Raw genomic sequence first — 22,482 nt, forward strand, 5'->3', positions numbered from 1 at the left:
TATGAATATTAACATGAATTTTTATTAAATTACAGAAATGGCGAATGCTTTTCGACAAGGTGTGTATAATTACATTGCTGTAAGTTTGATGTTTATCTGTTTTTGGTGAACTAAATTTCGATTGGCCACTGTTCCAGTTTGATCCGGAGGGTTTTGGAGAGATACCGCTGGAGGACTTTCTGACAGCCTTGAGAAGCCCCGAATGGAAGGCAGAGATACCGACGAATAAACGTGACATACTTCTAACCAGGGCGAAAGAGTCGCGTGTTGGGGCAGTTACTTTCCAGGACTTCGTCAATGTGGTGAGTTTGTAATTCTATTATTGCATGCGTATGACAATTACCTTATTTCAAAAATGCGATATATGATATAATTTCTTACAATGTAATATTACACTTATAATATAATATTACATTCACGCAAAAACAATAAGATTTACTGGCGTTTGTATAATCTGAAAAACTTATATTATTAATTAAACCGTTTATTCACATTTTTGTAAAGATTGTATTTAAATTCAGAATTAAAAAAAAGATTTATATTAAAATTCTTAGAGCTGTGAGTATTGAATGATTCAGTATATGGTATGAAATACATTTATTCTTATTCTAATTTTAAGAGAAAATTTAGCTGACATTATCAGATTATATAGATTTTTATTCATTTTTTATTATTACATTTATTTTATAAAAATTTTAATATTGTCGGATGTCTAATTTGTGCACGGATGGCAAGTTTTCGGTCAAATGTGCTTCGTAAAAGCAGATGGTTCTGCAGTATGCTGTCCGCTCGACTGACAGTGAAACGCTCGCTCGATAGGGAAGAACGACATAAAATTGTTCTTTTAAATATAAAAAATTCTTTTACATGATTTCCCAGCACGTTTTTTTTTCTTAATTTGGTTTAGAGACAGAAAATATAAATTATATTAATATTGATATCAAACACTGCAATGCAACAGTATCTTATTAACAGTATTCGTTTATCTTTCGTTAACTTAATAGAGATCTATTTTGCACTACGTGTTAAATAATAACGATTTTAATAATTTAATTTTTCTACATTTCATTTCTTCAAAAGAGATAATATGCATAGTATAAACAAAATATAATAAAGCAGCAGGAATTTTCTGAAATGTTTAACAAGCATATTTATAATTGATATTTAATATATGCACATAAATATATAAATTTTATGAAAATACATAAAATAAAATTAAATGACTCCATTTTTATTCATCTTTAAAATTATTGATTGCTAAAGGAAGAAAGTACATTTCTTGTTTCGAGTAATATCATCTTATGGTCAATATAACTTTATTCTATAATAGATGGAGTCACTTTCAAGATTTGAAAGAATTTTTATTTGTATGTAAATAGAATATTTTTCTTTAATTAAACAATCTTTTTATGTATAAAATCAATAACGAAACTTGGATATTTTGCAAATTATCAAATATTTTATATTCTAAATTATTTTGGTGTATAATTTCATAGAATATTTATCTTTCCATAATCATACATCATTTTTCTATAAAATAAGAAAATTTATTGTTCAATTCTGCGAATGTTTCTGCAACATATATATTTATTTTTAAATCATATTATATCATTTTTTATATAAATTAATTTTTCTCGTTATTATGCACATAAAAGGAATAAGATAATCAGAACGTATAATAAATGCAAGATACAGTTATTTTATAAATGTTAGAAAAAAATATTATAGATATTTCTGTTGCAATGATTTTATTTTTTGTTTATATATAAAGTATATAGGAAACTCGACTATATAAATATAGATTTTTCTTAAAAAAGTGAAGGTAGCTTTTAAATCTAGAAAATAATTATAACAAAGTTGTATTTGAACATGTCCCCTCGAAATAGAACAATTTTGATTTGAAGCATTTTTGTTAATAAGTACTAAGTTATTTGAGAAATCGATTGAAAATTGTTATTCATATGTGGGATTATTTCGAATTGTCTAGATTGTAGATAATTAGTGCGCGATATAGTTGACACACACACACACACACGCACGCACACGCACGCACGCACGCACGCACGCACGCACGCACGCACGCACGCACGCACGCACACACACGCACACACACATGCGTCTCTTTATACTTTCCTCTCTGCTTTGTGCATGCTACTTATATCGCATATGTTTCATTTGAGAATCGAGATGGGAAATTTGCGACACAATATAATCTGCTTAAGAGGCCGCGTCGGAATTTACATTGGAGCACACTCGATTTTCATCGGTTTCTGCAAAAGCCGGATCGCAATCGTAAAGACGATCGACGAAGAAGGTTTACGGTAGTTAAATGATGTTATTCTAACCGCGTCGGAATGTCTCATTGTCCGTCTATTTGTCAACCTGAAAAATGTGGGCTTCGGTCCGGATTTCACTGATCCTACCAAACGACAATGACCGGGCAAGGAAACGCGGCTAGAAACTGACAGATAAATATCGGCACAATGATAATCTCAACGTTTAGAGGCACAGCGCGCCGACGGGTGGGCTTTTGTTCGCGCTTAAACTCGCTGACAAGTTTTTGGTGGTTTTCTACACGAGCTCCCTTTCGCTCGTGATCCCGGGAAGATAAACGGGTCTGACGTTGAGAGGCGGAAAATTGTTCACATATCGAAGCGATCCAAAATACGCGAGCTAAACGACGCGTAAGAAGAGTCTCGACGGGACTTGACAAAATCAACCGTAAGATTTTTTGTCATTAACTACGCAACAAGAATAATGTCACTGTCTTCTTGTGAATATCTCCGTATAATTTTAATAAGATTGCTAAATGCAATAGCAAGGATTTTCGGTCCATCTTATCGCCTTAACGAACAAATGTGGCATAAGCCGTCTTTTAGAAATTGGCTCGAGGCTATTCTTGCGTAAGAATTTACAAGAAAGCAGTAGGTAGTCTGTACAACGTCTTTCTACGGAATGGACGGACGGAGACATTCTGTTCGAGAATACTTCTTGTAAATTAGAAAATATAATGAATTTTGGCTGGCGGTTGGTGATGAAGACTAATATCTCAATTTATTGCGAATGTAAATTTGGAGGTAAGGTTCTCTGTGTGAAAAAAATTAATAGCTAGGTAGACAATCTAAATCTATCCGACATCGTTATCGCGATTCTTGATGTATTCAATCATTTCGGAGATGTGCTTCTTTCGGGATTCAAAGACTCTTGATTTATGCGACTTGAACAGGCTATCTTTTTATACTCTTAGTTTTACAACACTTTTTGTTCATTCTAACATATAAAACAAATATGGTGATTTGAAAACTTTAATTGTTAACGCGGAATCTGAATTGAGATCATTCTTACATGTTGTTTATATAAATACTATATTTATTTATATGTAGAAGTTTTATAATCTTAATATCAAAGCTATTGAAACTTTTCTTATAATACGAAAATATTTATATCGTAAACCTTTTTCTTTAAGCGTTCTCACGCCTCATCATTGTTATTTATATATACCATGGAATCGAGAGAGGCCTTTTTCGTCATAGGCTAATCCGATTTAGCTAGTTTCCATGGCGTACCTGTTTTATATTGACAAAATTCATTTGAGGATTATCGACTGATCCTCGTTTTGTAAATACTTGATCCGAAAAGGAGACCACTAGATTTCTTTCCTCATTATACGATTTATCTCGGAAGTATTCATAATATTAGTTTACGTTCTCCAATTTTGACTAAAACATATTTTTGCATATATATATATATATATATATATATATATATATATACGTAAGTATATAATGAATTAACAGTAAACAAAATTTATTCCGCTATATTAAATTTAAGAAAAGAAAATTTTTGCAATGATAATCAAGTTGCTTTATGCAGTCATCTTTACCAACATAGAAAATACTATAATAAGATAATTATTGAATAATTGAATGAATTATTGAATCACTGAAAGCATAATTTAAATATTTTAAGACAATTGAATAATTCTACAATACTTAATAACTTTATAGTCACATTGTTATTTTTATATATAACATTGATTACATTCTCAAAAGTTACTATCATTTTTTCGTAATAATTCGAAATATAGGTATTATAAATTTAGTATAAGTTTTTTCTTAATCTTTTAAAATTTCAAATTTAAATATTTTGAAGATTCACGTGTTGTCAGCCGCAGAAATCTTTGCTTCATTTTACCGCGGGATGTAATATACTATAATAGGATTATACCTGCAGGTGGCTGAAGGCAGTAGCAATTATTCAGAAGCAAGGAATCGCAAGTATTCTCGGTACGCTGCTATAATTTATGGTTGGCGTTGCCAAATGGCGGCAACTAGGATTTCCTCGCATGTACCGCATATTGCATTGTATAGCTTATGTACATTTATTCTGCACGATCACATAATAATTTCATTTATCATTAATATAGGCATGAAAATTAAAATATCTAAAAGTAACGTTTAAAAAAATTTTATGGTAATAATTACGTTGTTAAAGTCAAGACAAGCAGGACTCAGCATGCAAAAATTATTGTAATATTTGAATTTCTGAGGTGTTATATAGCAATATCAATATATAATTTCAGGCTAAAAATTTGCTGCTGCAACCAAAAACTGATTGCTGTAGCCATATAAAAATGCTATGCCATTTTACTATCTAAATTATTGCAGCAACTAATATTTTCTTTCAATATACTTATATGGATATATAAAAATCATTTATTAAAATCATTTATTAAATTATCAAAATCATTTTTTAAAAGAAGCTGTATTCAAATATTGTACTACTGTGTGACGAAATATTATACTGTAAGAGACAGATTAAAGAATAAATAATTCGGTAATAATAATGAAGTAAATATCTATAAATATTCATTTAATGTCACTAACTTTTTATCATTATTGGTTATCTTTAATCACTACTTACATTATAAAGTTTTCGATTGTTTTATTTTTGGTTTCCTTTGTTGGGCCATTTCCACAGCGTGTTTGCACGGTTTGTCGCAATCTCTTGATTTTTAACGACCCGTACGGTCGATTTCCCAGCGGGCGGCTTGTTCAACACGCGATAAGATCGAATTATCCCGCGGTGCACCCATTGCCCCGTTTCGCCCGTTAAGTGCATGGCCATTTGAACTTTAGCTCGTACTTTGGGTGTGCATACACGAAGGCGGAATTCCTGAGGAGCGAAAGAGAAACACGGCCAATGGGAGGAGGATTCGTGCCGAAGCTGCGATTAGCAATTAGTCCGGACGGAGGTGGTCACTCCATGTTTGCACAGCGCGGAACCGTTAATTAGCGAGAGAGAGAGAGAGAGAGAAAGGTACGGTTAACGCAGAAATGGATTGGAGCTAGAGTGATAGAGGTAGAGGACGCTCTGTCGGCGCTTAGGTGGCCTTTGCCAGAGTTTCGGCAAGTCGTTGATTCCCGTACGATCGCGGTGGTCCTTCTTCTCTTTCTGTTCCTTTTCTTCCTTTTTTCTTCTCGTGTCTTCTCCAACCCCCTACTCTGTGAGGTAATTTTTTCCTCACTCTCCGCGCGTCACCGCCACCGGCTCGCCGCCCTTTTGCTCTTCCCGGATATCAATTATGTCCCCGTGGGCCGCACGTTGCGACGGTGGACCCACCGGTGTGTGTCTCTCACCTCCATGAAGAGGGCCCCGGTGCTCGCCTCGTTATCCCTCGCCGTGGGCGTCGAAATCCCTGTGTAAGGTCTCTCAGGAGCTACAAAGTGCAATTTAAGAAAATCCTCTCCTCTCTCGTCTCTACGGTCGATCTCGTTACACCCTCCCGTCTTCGTTTCTACTTCGCGTTCCCTCATTCTAGCGATAAATCCCGTAACAGTCGGTATCCTTCAACGCCTCTGATAACTTTCTTTTTTGAGTCGCTCAGCTGTTAATGTAACGAGTAAATTGAAATCTTTGTAACGTGAATTTAAGAATATTGCGTTTTATATAAAATACTGTGCAGAATATTCACCAAATTTAATAATGTTAATTCTTTATTTGTTGCATAAAACAGTATATGAAATTGTGGCTTCAACGAATTAAATTATTAAACAGGTAAGAATGCCAATAAAAAAAAGAATCGACACTTTCGTTCATAAAATATACCACTTGCAATATTCTTTCGCGTTACCTTATGATCTACGTAACATGAGAACATACTCATGATATTTTTCGATAGTAGTAGTGAAAGGCAGGACTGTCCTTTCGCTCGTCTCTTTGTTCCGTTTCTCCGCTATCGTGCAAAAGGACGAAGTATTCCGCGCGAGGCGGACCGACCTACGACCCCATTTATACACGGGGACCCCAGACGGGACGCGTGATTCATAATATTAGATTTGAGTCGAGACCGAATAATGTAAACGCCACGTAGCAGGGCCTTATATACATGAGTGTCCTGTTGGAATAAGCGCAAGGGGCGTCACGTTGGCGGCGAATGCAACAACGTTGTGGACGACGCCAACGAAGACGACGACGACGCCATCAGGAACCCCGCAGCCACCCACACCCACGTCGGCCCCTTAAATCTCCATTCTCAGGCGCGCCTCGATCCCTTTGAGCCTCCTCTGTGCCCTCTGACAACGACCCCGGGATCCTTCGTTCTGCACACATGTAAATACGTTCTATCCGAAGGTAATTTAAGCGACGACTATCTTTCGTTATTCTTACATCTGTGTACATTCTAAATGTATATAAAGACGTTGCATTATTAAACCTTTGAGAAGTACATTTTTTTATTAAAAACGTAATCAGCTTTGAATTTCTTTTTCTCTGGGCTGTTCGCAAAGTTATCCATCCCAATTATATACTCCCATTTTCAGTAAGTTTCATCATTAGATTATCGCGTTTTAAATTTTGGATCAAAAAATATCCGGCAAACACAAACTAACATTCCTACCTAAATGTTATAATTTTTCACTTAATAAATGTAATATAACACATTGTGCACACAGAAAAAAAAGACTCTTAAATCAACCATAATATACTCATATATATGCAAAAATATTGTAATCTTACTTTAAAAATTTTAGTCTTGAATTCGTATTGATGTAAGATTTTTAATTGAGCAAGTCTTGAATTAAGTGCAAAGTAATACTTGCGTCAAAACAAATTTAATCAAATCAAGATTGATATCTTTGAAGCTTATATATGAGTATATTATGGTTGATTTAAAACGTTCGTCTTTTTTCTGTGCAGTTGTAACACATTATTGAGTATAGAAAATGATGACATTGATGTATAACGTTATTGTTAGTTTGCGGGTAACAATTATATACATATCAGAAAGTCACGTATAAAATATGTTTAAATATACTTTTACGTGAATCTTCTTCGTTATTCTCACGAGAACGAGGAACGGCAAATTCATTAACTTCGTCAAGCGTGAAGTCTCACACATTGCGTATCCGGGATGATACGTCATCATTGTTACGATTATAAAGGTAGATTTGTCACTCGAAGCTAATTGTCCGGTAGAGTCTCATAGTTACTCGGCTGGCGTGTATTAGTCGTCAGAGCGGTAACGACAAGATTCCCCTATTAGAGGCAATTGGCTCACACCGTCCCGTTAAAAGCATTCTTAAATATGCGAGCTTATCTATGCGGATCGAAGACGCATGGTTAACGACTCCGTTCACATACCTTCCCTCCTCTGCCATACGAGAACGATCGACATAATGTCGTTACAGGCTTCCAGGCGACGGTATCCCGTCCTGAGAACATTCGTTTCGTACGTAGCCACGGCGTAACATCGTCAAGGATCGTGGAATTAAGAGGAAATGTATCCTCCGCCGTCATTACGTCTCCTCGTTGGCGCGTTATCGAGTCGCCTGATCTCGCTCGACTACACTTCATCCCGCTCGACCTAAAAGTCTAAACGGCTTCTAATTAGGGGGACAGTCGAAACAAAACATGCCCAATCTCGGCAACACTTGAGATAAGTTACACGGGTCCGACGAGTCGCATACCACCTCGAGTACGACGGGCGAGCTACGATTTCCCCGCTTTCTTTTTTTTGCGGTCTGGTTGATATCGATTTTGTTGTGCCACATCGTTGTCTGATATTCCGTGACGCGTTTTTTATTTAACGAAAATATTGCTCCATCTCGTTTCACGCGTTCCTTCGTCTCGCAATTTATACGTTGCCGCTCATATTTATCGTACTCAGTGAAGGAATTTCTTAGCTTTAATTACGCGCTTCGTACTTGATGGATTGAAGCCAAGTTTGCTCGTTGGGAATTATTATTCTTCGTGTACCGGAGTTCGTCGATATTTCTACGTGTGCAGAACGTATTGTGCACGGTGGATTAATTAGCGCTTCTCGGAAGAGTATTTTACGACTGACAAGCCAGACGTGCGCCGCTGGCATATTATCTGTCTCTTGATCCCGCAACACGATGCTTCTCGAGAAATAATTTGCAAGGTAGACAAGTCGCTTGCTTAATTATTATCGCATGTATCGACCACTTGCCTTGTGCGCTGCCAACCAAGATAAATCGAGGGTATTCGCCGCTTCGAGATCTTTTTATTTTTTTTAGAGACTCATCGTTTATACGATAGCAAGAATGTAGATAAAAGGACTTATTTGCAATCCAAATATCCTAATATTCCATTTGGAGCAGATTGTTAAATTGTGAAACAATTAGTCTACAGTATCAAACGTTGCATTCAATAAATAAAAATTAAAATATATCATTATTAGAATTTATAATTAATAAACTAATCATATAAAAGGTCTACGTATTTCTAAAATTTTATTAATGTAAATAAATGATGTAAATAATCAAAGGCCTAATCAATTTATTTCTTGACTGGGAATTAATTTTTACAGTATACGTTTTATAGCATACGTTATAATTTCAGGAAATAATTTCTCCCAATAATATCAAACAGCTTCTAGTTATTCTAGCTATTATAGTTGCTGTTAATAAAGAATTATATTGATTGTAATTAATCACATGGTATGATATTGAGTTTGAAAATCAATCGCAAATTTTTTACCTCGAAAGATGAATACTTGACATTCTAGGGCGTGCTGCCACCTGTTGGGTGGTTGTAGATATTGAGGATTGCACGGTGTCGCCAACTGACGAAGGGTAGGAAAGATCACTTGAGATGTAGGTTCCCTTTTTTCACAGCTTTTCGTTCAACCCCGATCTTATGGACTTCACCTCCTCGTACAGAATGCCACAGGTGCTCCACTGCTATAACCAGTAAACTTTTTCGTATTCCGGATTACTCACGAGTTCGTCTCGCTTTTTGCTTACACTGCTGGAAAAGTAAATAAATTTAAAGTTCTCGAATTTATTCAAATCTCGCGTTTCTTTCATACGTAAAAATCAATAATTAAACTATTACTGTAACTCTGTGTTATATTATTTATAAGTTATATAATTATATTTAAACGATTTGTTAACATTCTGAAATAATTCAATTATGCATTGCACTTTTAGAAGAATTACAATCAGTCGCGTAATATTTTCTGTCGCACCTGTTGCATTTTATCGAACATCGTCCTTCAATTACGATAATCGTCCATCACAGCAAGACGGGTCAGCATAAAAATCATTTAATTCTTTATCCGAAATAGTCTATTCTCTCAATATTAATTATTATCTTTAAGATGTGTGTGGACAAACTGTTGACGTTCCACGATTAATGGACGATAAATACACTGCGCGGTAGATTTTCAGCAATGACTTAACAATGCGTAGCTGGATATTTCATCATCCCTTACATTCACGCGCCGGCGTTTCTGTCCGAAGGCTTCGGTGATCAATTATTTTGTTCGGTCGGTCGATAATAGCAGGTCGTAATATGGTCCATCGGCAGAACTGAACGTAGCCATCTGTTGTCGGCACAGTCTGTGACAAAACAAACAGCTTGCCAATTACTGAACCGAGCTGATTTCGGTGCCGCTCGACATAATTTGGAGGCCGCCGTGGAGGACAAAGGCGGCTCGTTTCCGCCACGCCCACCATCGTTAAGCTCCACAACGAGTAGCTACCACGATCTACCACTACTACTATCACCTACCGTAGTCGCACCTTCGTTGCACCCTTCTCACTTGGTATCTCTATTTATGTTGCACAAGCCGCAGCTTCTCCCACGCCGGCTGTCCTTTTGTACCGCTGGACAACGACAGAGGCTGCACCATCCAAAATAATGTCCGGGTAGTTTCGATAGCAGGAACAAAATATGACGTTCGTTTACGGTTAAACTTACAAGTTATCTTGATGTATCTAAAAAATTTAATTTTTTTTACTAACATTTAATTGAAAATTTTGAATAAATATGATATAATCGATATTTAAAATTGACTTATTAAATTCATCGATTATAATTGGTATCTATTAATTATTATTAGGTGTTGGAATTAATTCGTAGCGTTTTTAATGAAAGTACTTTTAAAACTTATAAATACTTTGTAAAACGCTACGAATTAATTCCAACACCTAATATAATATCCCTTAAACTGTAAAATTATATCTTAATCGTTAAATTGTTTTTTTTTACGTATATTTTTATTTCTTTCATGAATAATCGATTCTGATTTTAATATATATAGATTTAAAATTTAGATTTTTAAATTTATAAAAGTTTTAATGTTTATTATTTATATAATTTTTTGTCGAGAATCATTTCTCACTTTTATATTTAAAATTTAATCCTTATTCGTAATATTATATCGTTATGTTCAGAAACATATATGAGATGCATGTGGCAGAGAACAATTAAAAAATTCATGTTATTGTCGAAAAGAAAAATGTACTGCGATCCTTTTCGTATTTTTCTATAAATCACACAATCATTATGCCCGCTCACGTAGTTTTGTACAACCCAAGTTTTATTCTTGTCGTCACGATTCTAGAATTCTCTTCCTTTCATAGAAATCTTTTAACCTCACTAAAATCCATCACGTTAAACTATTATATTAATCGAATATACATATTTTGCTACAAGTAATTATTTATTTATTTATTCTGTCAGTACCCAATCATGCCTAGCGGCAAAATCTATTATTTTCCTTTTAGTTTAATATTATAAATATACTCCGTCTGTTTATTTTTCGAAAACAATAAATATTTCTGTTCATTTTCGACGTTCGGAGAAATTTTGTTTTATGGATTTAAGAGAAACTTAATTTTGATGCGGCAAAACTTTCTAATCCTTTTTACCTTTCGGTGCTAAGGTGCAAATTTTGGTAAAACGCATTCCTCGCGAAACGATTGCACGTTAAATAAGCAAGATTTAGAGCCCATGACAAAGGGATAGCAGAAGCAACGACAGCCACCCGTCGCTCTTCGGATGCCGACGATCATTGTCGGCTGTTAAAATAGCCGTGTAACGCGTTGCCTTATGGCTACAGAATCAGTTTAACTTATTCCGAATCACGAATCTGCCATTGTGGCTCCACAGGCGAGTCGGACTAACCAGCGGCACGATTGCATTTTTTGCGGGGGTTTATATTGTAAATTTATGTTTTTAACGATGTATACCCCGAATGGACATCGCGGGCGGTAGAATCGCAGGTATTGAAAGCGCTATATATACGTGCTCGAAAGGTGCCGATCTTCTCGCTCGATTGGGATCGTCTTGTCTCGATCGGGATCGTTTGCGGATCCTTGCAAGTCTGTGGATAAAGCGGCGAGGAGCGTGTACAAGGCAAGGGAACAGCGGTACACCCAGGTACACCTGAGTGACGGATCGGGAGTGACGGAACATGCGGGACGACCGCGTAAACCGTAGATGACGATCGGGAGAGGGCAGGCAGCGGTTATGTGTAAGCAGACGGGTGGGTGGTTCGGGTCGATCCGAGGAAGGGCGACGAGGAAGTCGTGAGAATTGCCAGAATGCCGTGCGTGCCCGTCGCACACTCCTGAGGATTACTCTGGATACAAGCGCTGCGGGGAATCCGCAATCCATATAACCCCGCTTGCCGCTCCGTATTGGTGGTGCATCCAGAAGCGCGACCATGTACCTGCTGATGCTCATCAGGACTTGCGTGCCCTTCGCTCGTTTATATTTCACTCAGAGACATCGTGCCGGTCTTAACTGGATTCTTTACGACCTGCACCGGAATGTTTTCTCTCTCGCGACGTAGCTAATTTATACTTCGACCGGCAACATCTTATCAATTATCGATTGCAACCGTGCGAGACGCGTGACCGGAACATTTGTCTAGTTATTCTTTCTTGTTGTATTCAGTGTTATTTTATTATTTATATGGATTAAAATTGACGATCGTCTAAACTATTCAATTAAACATATATCATATAGTAGGTATTATAATTATAATAATTAATTCTCTGCTGATGGATTTTCAAAATGTATTCAGATCAGAAAGAGATGGGATCGGATCTGGATTTGGTCTTTTTCATGTGTAATTCTTTTGTTTATATTGCTGAAAAATGCAATAAAGTTATTAACTGACTTCAAAATAATTGCAGTAAATTCTTTACCTGAAGAAAAACCGTAGGTCACCCCTGTTTTGCCGTTAGAGGGGGGAAGGGGGCTAATAATTAATTATCACAATAATTAATTTAATGCTTAAATAAATGTAAGAAAAAATAAAATCAGATTTTTTGATACATTATCATCTTTTCTTTCGAGAATTAAGTGCTTTTATGCTCACCATTCGAGGTACTTACAGATATAGAAGGAAGTCGATTTTGGGCAATCATTGTAAGTACCGCGCTCTAATTATCCGCAACTGCAGTTTCGTATGGACGTGTATAACTCAGTTTTACACACATATAGATCGTTTTTACTTACGCGAGTGTTACGACCGAGGAATGTTCAAGGCAGATTTTCGCATTTACAGCGAACTCACCGCGGGTTGTTTCGCGGCACAAATCGATCAGCGACCAATTATTGTTCGGACGAGTGGGCACTTACTGCCGCCTCGTTAACCTGTAATCATCAGCGAGGCGGTAAAAGTTTTCATTGCTATTAAAATCGTCCCTTCTTCTCTGATTTCCGTTAATTCAATTGTACTTTTTCTCTCATTTCATTTTACGATTAATTATATCATTTCGTTCTTTTCATGCTTAAATTTTTTTTAGTAATTTATTAATAGTTTTTAAAAAACAATTCGTAGAATTACTAAATTTTATAAATTTAATTGTGCATCCACATTTTGAACAAATAAATGGTCTTGAAAATTAATCTTAAAATAATTTAACGATTATTTCCTTTCTCTCATGAATTTCTTTTATATTTTATAAAAAGTATTTCCCGCAGATAGCGTTAAGAATTGTCTGAAATCGACATATGTGTCGATCACCAGGCAAATGTGGTGTCTTCCTGTTTTGTCGTGCCTTTGGCAGCCACAGAACCATTTGTGTCCCCGCGGATAAAGTCGCGCGTGCACACGAAGTGGCCGGAAAATAGCACGAGAGGTGGGTTACAAACCGCTCTCCCTTATTCACCCTCTACCTTTTCTTACCTCCCGCTCCCATTCTCTCCAAGGAAATTGGCAGCTAGGTCGAAACCCTTTTGTCGTCGACGCGCTGCATGCACGACGGAGTAAACAGCTGCGAATGCTATTTCAATAACGGCTAAGCGTCCAGATAGAATTTTGGCGCTAGTCTGCATTCGAGCACACGTCCTTTGATCAGATGGCCGGTATCCTCGAAAATGTAGCCGCCGAGATAAACTACACTCTTTCCTCGCCATCTATTTTCACAAAATATTTTCTATCCGTTTCACAACAGTCGTATTATTTAGCTCGCGTTAACCAGAAGATTAAAGTATCGGATTATACCATTATAAAAGAATCTAACCAATTGTCTGAATTTTTTTACATTTTTAGCGCACGAAAAAATAAATTTTTAAAATTTGAAGCAATGTTCGAACGAAGGCTTAAAGTAATCCTTAAATAATAGTCAATTCCGTGCTGTTTCAATCGCACCATGTACATCTCGAATATCCGCGTGACATATTGCGAGCTCAAAAAAAAAATGTCAAATTTAAAGCGTTAATGCTTTTCCGAATTTAATGAATATATCGGCCATGCTAGCATGGGTCTTTTTTCATGCGACCGTCGTTTATTACAGGCGGCTTTATATCGGCCGCTTTCATGCGCGTCTGAACGCGATGCCGCACGTACGTATCACGCGGATCGGGAAACCGACGAAAAACGATGAAAGCCTATGAAAGCGAGCATTGTGGGTGGTTTCATGAGGGGTTCGGGATGGGTGAGAGCATGCGGGCGACGTGGCAAGGGAACGGGAATCCCATCTGTCGGCATTTTTGCGCCGACATTGTGCGCCTGTTTATATCGACACTGTACGAGATAGAGAGAAAGGGACAGATAAAGGAAAAGAGGAGAAGGAGGGAGAGAGAGAGAGAGAGAGAGAGAGAGAGAGAGTGAAAAGGAGAGAGAAAGAGAACGTCTCGCTTTATTGCCGTATTGGCATATTGCCGCGGATCCGCCAACGTGTTCTTTTTTTTTCATCTTTTTTATCTTCGCTGCACGCCACGAGAACGGCTGTACAACTTCACGGTGTGTATCGGACACACACCGTCGACGGCTGGCAGCGTCTCCTCTCTGCACGCCGCGAATTTCGCCCGTTTTCATGCGACGACCAGTCACGACACTGCCTATGCCATCGTAAATTTCAAACTGACGGACGATAGCCGAAGCTATCGGAATATCGACGCGAAGTTACTCCTTTTTCTCGTGGTCCCGCCGCGTGCGTCCGTCGATTCGATGTCGTCGAGAATCATACCCTGTATCGGACGTTTCCTTTGTCGTTCTTTTGCTTTCGTTCACGGAAAATGTGAGATAAGCTCCTTTGCTAACGTGAAATAATTCTATATAATTCAATAGTAGTGCATACAACGAATAAATGTGAAAAATAGGTTTTAATGTCATTACTGCATGATAGGGGTTAAATACTGCTTTTACTTTCATAATATATTTGTCATAATATATTTGATATCTTTCTAAATTTTTCAGAGTGAAAAGCTTGAACCAGTCTTGAAAAAAAGAATGAAAATTTGCCACTCTTGAACAATGAAATGGCAGATTTTCACTCTTGGAATAAGATTTTACTCTTTTGGAGTGAGATTCACTCCAAAGGAATAAAATCTCACCCCCTTTTTTAGAGTGAGATTTCATTCCAAAAGATTTAAAGAGATTACATACAAATATATTATTTTCTATGTATAATATACATATAATATGAAGACATTTTTATGAATACTTAAAAGTGTTTGAGCTCTTTATTGATAAAATATTAATTAAGACAAGTTAAAACAGATTTATCATAAGATTGTTTCAATAGATGCACAGGAATTAATTAGAATTAAAAAATTATTAATTGCTGACAAAATAAATACAAGTTAATTAACAAAAAGTAATTAACAAAAAACATCAAATGTTTCAGTTTGCTGTACACACATTTTTTAATAATATTGAATAATAAATTATAATAGAAAACTGCAATAATGAGAAACATCTTGTTAAGAGTCAGAAAGAATTTGAAAACCTAATTAAATCATTATAAGTGAATAACAATAAAATAACTGGTTACATTGAAAATTCTGCAGATTGAAAAAGTAGGAAATGAAATAGAAAATCACGGATAGAAAGAAAACGCATTTCGTATATACGGTTACATTTATATGCGGTCCTCTCTGCCCATATATAGATGGACCGAATGATCGATTTATTTGCTGTATGTCTCTGTCTGTGTCGAGTGACACTGGATGACAGCGGAATGGGCACACTCGATAAAGCTATCTATGTAGACGCCAGTTCTCCTCGTCGTGAGAGACAACACGCGAAGATTAATTTCCTTTCGGAACTTTCACCTCACCTGTATCGATAACTTGACATATAGTTTCGTCACTTGACTATCGCAACGACCGAAATTTCAAATATCTCTGAAAAATGGTACATTCAGAATGATATTACATACGTATACATTTAACATTAAATTAAATAAATAGATTAAATAATAACTTGCATTAAACAAGTTACTCGCAATTAATATTTTCGTTATCATAATAATGTCTAATAAAATACAAATTTATTTAACATAATAATTCAGGAAATCACGTATTTCTCTCTATATGTGTATGTGCATGCGCGCGCGCGCGCGCATGTGTGTGTATATGTGTAATTCAAGAATTCATGTAGATATAAAATTCTAATTAAAATAATTGCTCTATTCAAATTGCGATTAAAAGTTAAATCATATAAACTCAATTTATTTGTGAAATGGAAAGATTCACGAATTGTTTCATAAATATTATTTTTATCAGCAAATTTTACCAAAACTTTCCCTATAATATTTTTTTTATTTCATATTGTAATATCATTCCGATAAGAACTATATTGAATGGAAAAGGGCGTCACATTTTTCAGATCTCATCTGATCAACCATTGTGGCTGTTAGGAGCGACGCTAGTTTTTATGTAAGTTTTTGCTCACAGTTGTATGAAGCGTTGGCTGCTGCTCGTAACCCTTACGAGTCCAGGTGGGCTCGTGCTTGTTGGTAACAAGATACGGGGGTGGTTGGAAGTGTGCAGAGGAAAACGACGATGGGGAAGCACGGGGAGGTCGGTAGACGGGAGAAAAATGCAATGGTTAGAGAGAAAGAGTGGATATCGTAGCCCGGCTATACGCAACCTGCTTTCAGTTTGGCACTGATGCCCAGCTGTTCCTCTCGTTTTAGCTTTGGGCAAAGGATAGTGAAGTTTGCACTTAGCCTTTACGAGTGGAAAAAAGTCTACCACAAGGACGTTTGTCCCGAAGGACGGGAGAAGAATAGATATCTTCTTCCGTAATCCGGCATAATGCGGAAAGTATGTATTGATATACGATTTTGTTGAATACGTCGCACAATTTCATCGTCACAGGGCAAATTAATTAATGATATACGTCATTAAAGTCATTAAATTATTAACAAAAATATAGTCAAAATTTCTAAAGCTTTCTATAGATCAAACAATAATAAGTAATTATCTATTAATCGATATATTGTATGTATAATATTAATATTCTATATGTAATATTTAGTAGAGATATTATGTGTTTATGGACACGCAATATCCGCGTAGCCATGCATGTATTATATATTACATAAACAAATTTATTTTTGTTATTTTTGAATGTTATTATTCACTTGAAACGCACAAAACTTTGTGATCATATTTTCTTAGAGGAAATAAAAGGTCAGGCTAAACATTTTATTCCTAAATAAATTCAAATTGGTTTGTGACTGTCAGAAGTGTGCGCGTTAATTTCTAACATTTTCTAACATATTTAAAATAACTCTCAAGTAAAGTATAAGTTATCATAACATTAAAATAATATCAAATTAGATATAAATTTGATTATTAAAAATCACTTTTCAGTCAATCATGATTCATTTTGATGTTATTGTGACTTTGTTGTTGTAATATTTGAGCTAATATTATCCTTGCATAGAATTAAATGTGTTTCTATAAACGTTCATTAGTGCGATATTGGAATGCTAATTAGAAAGGAATTTCTCTAGTATTATTAATATTGAGAATATTAGTAATATTATTAAAATAAAGAACAAAATTGAATTTTGAAAAAATAAATAAATCTGAAGGAAATACAACTGAAATAAAAGACTGTTCTTTACAATAAAGGACGTCACCTTATAGTGCGCATCTACAAATATATTTACATTTTGCTCCTTTAAGATAATATTTGCATTATTAAATGTATCAGTGCATACCACATCCGCGTAAACCGCCAATAATGCTTGCATCCTCGAGATTCCCTACTGTTTCGAAGGAGCAATAATTACACTAGAGATTTATTGAATAGACCTTCCATGGCGAGGCAATCGAGCGAACGCGAGAGAGAAGAGTACACGATAAACAAGCTCGGCATACTCCTTTGTCTCTCGTTGAGACGAGAGATGAGAGACGAGATCGGTGTTATCGTATCTCGTCTCGTCTAGTCGAGATAGTGGATTGCGCGCTCGTTTTGCTCGAATCACCCCGTAGACGAGCGAAACTCTGGAGTTCAGCTCCATCGAATAAAGCGCCGAACAAATAATGCGGCTCCCCCCTCAAATGCTTCCGGTCTCTTATTTCACCGGATAGCCATCCGAACACGTGCCTCGTTTCCTCCTTCTGCTTCTCCTCCTTTTTCCTTTTCTTCTTCCGCAAGGAGGAGAAGGAGGGGGGATGAAAGATCGGTAATAGTGAGAGCTCACCACTTCTCGTTCTCTTCTGTTACTACCTCATTGCATTCAATAATTTGATCGCAAATCAACTGTAAGCGAGGGTCGATACGCGGCGTTTTCGCCGAAAGATTTCCGTACGGCTGGTCAGACACCCGTTAAATTCAATATCGCGAGCTTTTGTAACGCGTCAATTGCAGCGCGCCTTACTTTGATGATTGATATCCGTGTTATTTCTCTCTAAGTGTGAGGGATTCGATATGAGTGTAATATCGGGGCAATTCTATTTTGAGAATAATATAATAAAAAATCATAAAGATAATCTTACTATATAATTTTACTATTGAAGATAATTTTCTGTATTCCATATATTATTATGATAAACCAGATTCACAAATAAAAGATTAGTGATACAAATATTTATAAATATGAAAAGTGAAGTGAATAAATCGCACACAATTTAGAGCTACGATTTATTTAATGATGTATCTCTGTAAAAAATGACTGGATTAGAAATTTATATTTTTCGTATAAAAATGAATGTTACATACATATGAAACAATTTAATGAAATTCAATGTTCAACAACACAATTATATAATATAAATGAACATTTTTTTCATTTTATCTTAATTATTAAAAAAGAAATATGTCTACTTCTTATTGAAATAATTTTTAATCCAGGTTCTAAATCATCAAATTAATATTTTCAACGTACAGAAATCTGTAATTTTTAAATAATTTTTTCATTTTGTTAAAAAATATGTGTAATATATCTATAAAATTCAATGTATTCTATAATTACTCACATCAAATACCTGTTACGTCTTAATAGGCCTGTTCTTTTTAGCTTTGACACCCGTTCATCTTTCTTTCTCTTCTTTCCTCTTCGAGAGAAAAGGAAGAAAGATGAATTGGTGCAAAAGTTCAGCTAAAAAGAACAGGCCTAATAATAAGCACCAACGAAATACTAACGCTTTGTGTATAGTATACATTTCCAAATTCCCGTACAATGTTTTATCGCAAGCTGCGACGAACTCTTCTTTGTGCACGATGTACCAGTTGCGTCGCTTTGCAACCGTGTTTGCACGCAGCATCCTGCGTACATACGTTGTGCGCCTATGCACACCCACGATTCAGGCCCACCTGGAGGATGTCGTCGCGTGCCATTAAGGGTCCCGTTGGCAAACGTTTAATGACGATATGCCCCGAGCACGTGTCAGGACGTCCTCCCAGCAATAAAGGCTCTCTTAGACCTTATCCTCTCTCTTTCTCTTCGCCCGAACCACTCGATCCTTCCTCTCCACGTACGGTCTTCGGCAAAGCAACAGCACGGCCTGCGAGCCGCGAGCAGTGAGTTTCTCTCCATTTCTCTTTCTTCCTTTCTCTCTCTCTCTCTCTCTCTCTCTCTCTCTCTTTCCCTTCGCCTCGCTCAAGTCTCGCAGGAGTGGTTTGCGTTTCCTGCGCGGCACGCGACTCCGAAGTCCAGCTGCTTCCTGTCTACCACACTTCTCGCTTACCCACCTCCTCTTTCCGTTCCGCCGACCCACGCATTATCGTACCTCGCCGTCTGACTGTCCCCCGTGATCCCGTTCGTTCGTGGCCCCGCGTTTCCACAGCGAGCTATTGTATTCGAGGGAGATCGCCTTTCATCGTTCCGTCACGATATTTCGAATTTGCATAGTTGAAAGCAGGGTAAATGACAAACGTGTCAAAAGGAATGGCAAATTCTTATTATAAAGACGTCATTTAATTATCATAAGGGATATTTAGTTGCTGATAAAATTTAGGAATAATCTAAATTAAATATTTCTTGAGATATTTATTTATGCTAAATTAAATTATTTTTAAAAATTTTAATTTAAGGCTAATTCTTTAATTTTAAATTAATCAATTAAACTAGTACATATTTTAAATAATGAGATTTAAAAGAGAAGATATGATTATTCAGAATTAATGGAGATAAAAAATAGATGTATCGTAGAGAGAGAGAGAGAAAGAGAGAATAGATGAAATATTTCCTTTGAAGGTACAGGAGATTGTACGAATCGTTATTGTACGTTGAGCAAGAAATTTAAGTAATTATTTCATTTGTATCGCTAATCACACGCGAGCGACGATAGTCGTTTAAATAACACCGTGTTTGTCCGTTCGAATGAAATTAATTAAACGAATGCGGTTTAATTGACTTTGTTTGCGATCCGATCGGATTTTCCGGCAGAAATCGCACGTTGCGCCGCGACTGCGTGTACACTTCGCGAATGCGTGTACGCATTCCACACGCGTCGTCCTTCTGCTTTTCGCCTATCTTCCTCTCACCTGTGCCTCGCGACAAGTCGCGTGCATACAGACGCAAGTACAAACGATATCGATTGCTGTAATTAACCGGCCGCAACAGGCACACGGTATGACGTTGCGCGGATGCGTGTACGCGTGCATGCATGCATGCTCGCTCGTTGCGTGCATTCATCAATGACTTGGTACAGTGAAATCGTATCCCGCGCCCTCCGTTACCGCAGTAGAAAATGATTTTAACATTATCGTGCAACTTTTATGAACTGTCAATATAAAGTAATTTCTTTTATGTTAACTCGAGTCGAACTTTTAGTAGAGTCCTACTTTCAATCTTTTTCAACCTCAATTAAACCCTTATAAACCTGTTTTGTCACTTAAATAACTATAAGTAGGATCTCTTTTAATATTATTTAATCCACAGTTTTTATTTAGAAAACTTCTTTTGAACTTCTTTTCTAAAAATAAAAAATTTTCCAATAACTGCCATTTACAGCTCAATGTAAGAGCTCAATTATTCATTAAAACCTATTATAAATCTTCAGAGTTTACATACACCCTAATTATAAATCTTTAGAGTTTATACGTCCTACAACTAAGATTCAAAGTAGAAGCAAAATTTCGACTCGAGTTGCTAACGTGAAATATATTTATTTGCTTAAAATAAAATTCAATCTGAAATTAAAATTAAAGTAAGATTGCAATAAAAATCTATATCTAAATATAAATAAATTAATCCAAATATCTTTAAGTGTAAACATTTGCTCTTATTATCCAGAGATACTTACTTAATTAAATTAAAATTTAATCTAAAATAAAAATAAAAATAAAAAGAAGATTAAAAGAAGTTTCCAATAAAAATCTGTACCTAAATAAATAGATAATTAATATCTATAATATCTTTAAGCATAAATATTTTTGTTCTTATCGTCCAGAGATTATTTACTCACAAATTTGAGGTATTGCAATATTCTTCGCTGTTAAATATTTCAGGATCATGCGCTAATAATAGCAGATAGAAGATATATCGATAGACACGTTGGTCTGCCGCGGAATTAATTTCCGCGCGGATAATTCAACATGGAATTTTTCGGTATTATCGGCATCTCTCGCGCCTCTGGCTTCCATCGTTCTCCCCATCTTTATCGGATTTCGATCAGATGAGAACGCAGATCTGGCGAAGGAAGGAGGGGACGAGGGAAAACAATTTGCTCACCACGTGATAGTAAACTGCCTCTTAGGATCATCCGATAAACACTTGATTCCTGCGCTTTCGTTTGTGTAAATCGATCACATCGTGTACGTTTTTGGGTGCTATGTTCAGTCACGCTTGTTTTGTGTACGTATATATGTGGTTCGCGGCCAGTTTTTTTTTTTTTTTTTTTATACGTTCGGTCGCCCATGTGGCCCGAGCCGCGAAGAGGTGAAGCGCGTGCCAGCAGGGCGCGGGAAAACGATTAGTTTTTAATTTAGTCCGGGCCGATTCGATCGCGTGAAATTGCGGCCGAGAGGCTCGTGCGCAGAGGCTTCATTCTCGCTTTGGATTTTTCGGCAGCTCGGGGAACGTCCTCTTTTTCGGCCATCTTCTCTCCTTTTTTCTCTCCTTTTTTTTTGCAAGGGCGTTTCGCTTCACGTCCAACGTCTGCCTGTACCATTGGGAGCCGGTCGATCAGAATCGGAATTGCTTTTGACCGCAACTCGATCAAGAAATGCTCAGCTCTACCCTTTCGTCCTAAATTTCCTGTTTTAGAAGCCATTTTTCTCTGAAACGCGCGTGGCTGCGAGCCTCACATTGCTCTCTACGAGCTTTCTGTATTTTCCAATAAATTAGTATTTTGCGAAATTCCACGCTTCGATCGATAATAAAAGCGAGCGATCCAGCGGAGTGTTTATGGTTACAGCGGATTTGTAGCTTTCGATAATTTGATTTACAGTCGTTTCCTGGCGGAACCATTTTATTCATGCAAATATCACGTTATAATATGTATGCTGGTTTTGATTTACATATGATACGCGAC

At 36.5% G+C, this 22,482-nt stretch overlaps 1 protein-coding gene and 1 long non-coding RNA gene across 11 annotated transcripts in view; one reads left to right on the forward strand and one right to left on the reverse strand.

Moving 5' to 3' along the window:
* Positions 1–22,482, forward strand: part of stet (stem cell tumor) — a 429,808-nt gene that overhangs the window by 6,425 nt on the left and 400,901 nt on the right. For both annotated transcript variants that reach the window (XM_011063469.2, XM_087410217.1), the window contains exons 3-4: positions 36–59; positions 138–302. In XM_011063469.2, coding sequence (XP_011061771.1) covers positions 36–59; positions 138–302 — 189 coding nt within the window. The remainder of the gene's footprint in view (positions 1–35; positions 60–137; positions 303–22,482) is intronic.
* LOC105150419 (uncharacterized) overlaps positions 1–22,482 on the reverse strand; it is a 250,084-nt gene that overhangs the window by 3,787 nt on the left and 223,815 nt on the right. For 3 of the 9 annotated variants that reach the window (XR_015546334.1, XR_015546331.1, XR_015546333.1), the window contains 3 exons: positions 10,036–10,241; positions 9,491–9,863; positions 4,924–9,270 (listed from right to left, as the gene is read on the reverse strand). This is a non-coding gene — a long non-coding RNA (uncharacterized LOC105150419). The remainder of the gene's footprint in view (positions 1–4,923; positions 9,271–9,490; positions 9,864–10,035; positions 10,242–22,482) is intronic. The other 6 variants (XR_015546335.1, XR_846714.2, XR_015546336.1 and 3 more) reach the window with 6 other exon arrangements.

The sequence above is a fragment of the Acromyrmex echinatior genome, chromosome 10 (assembly GCF_024713525.1).
Source record: "Acromyrmex echinatior isolate Ae372 chromosome 10, ASM2471352v2, whole genome shotgun sequence".
Taxonomy (NCBI): Eukaryota; Metazoa; Arthropoda; class Insecta; order Hymenoptera; family Formicidae; genus Acromyrmex; species Acromyrmex echinatior.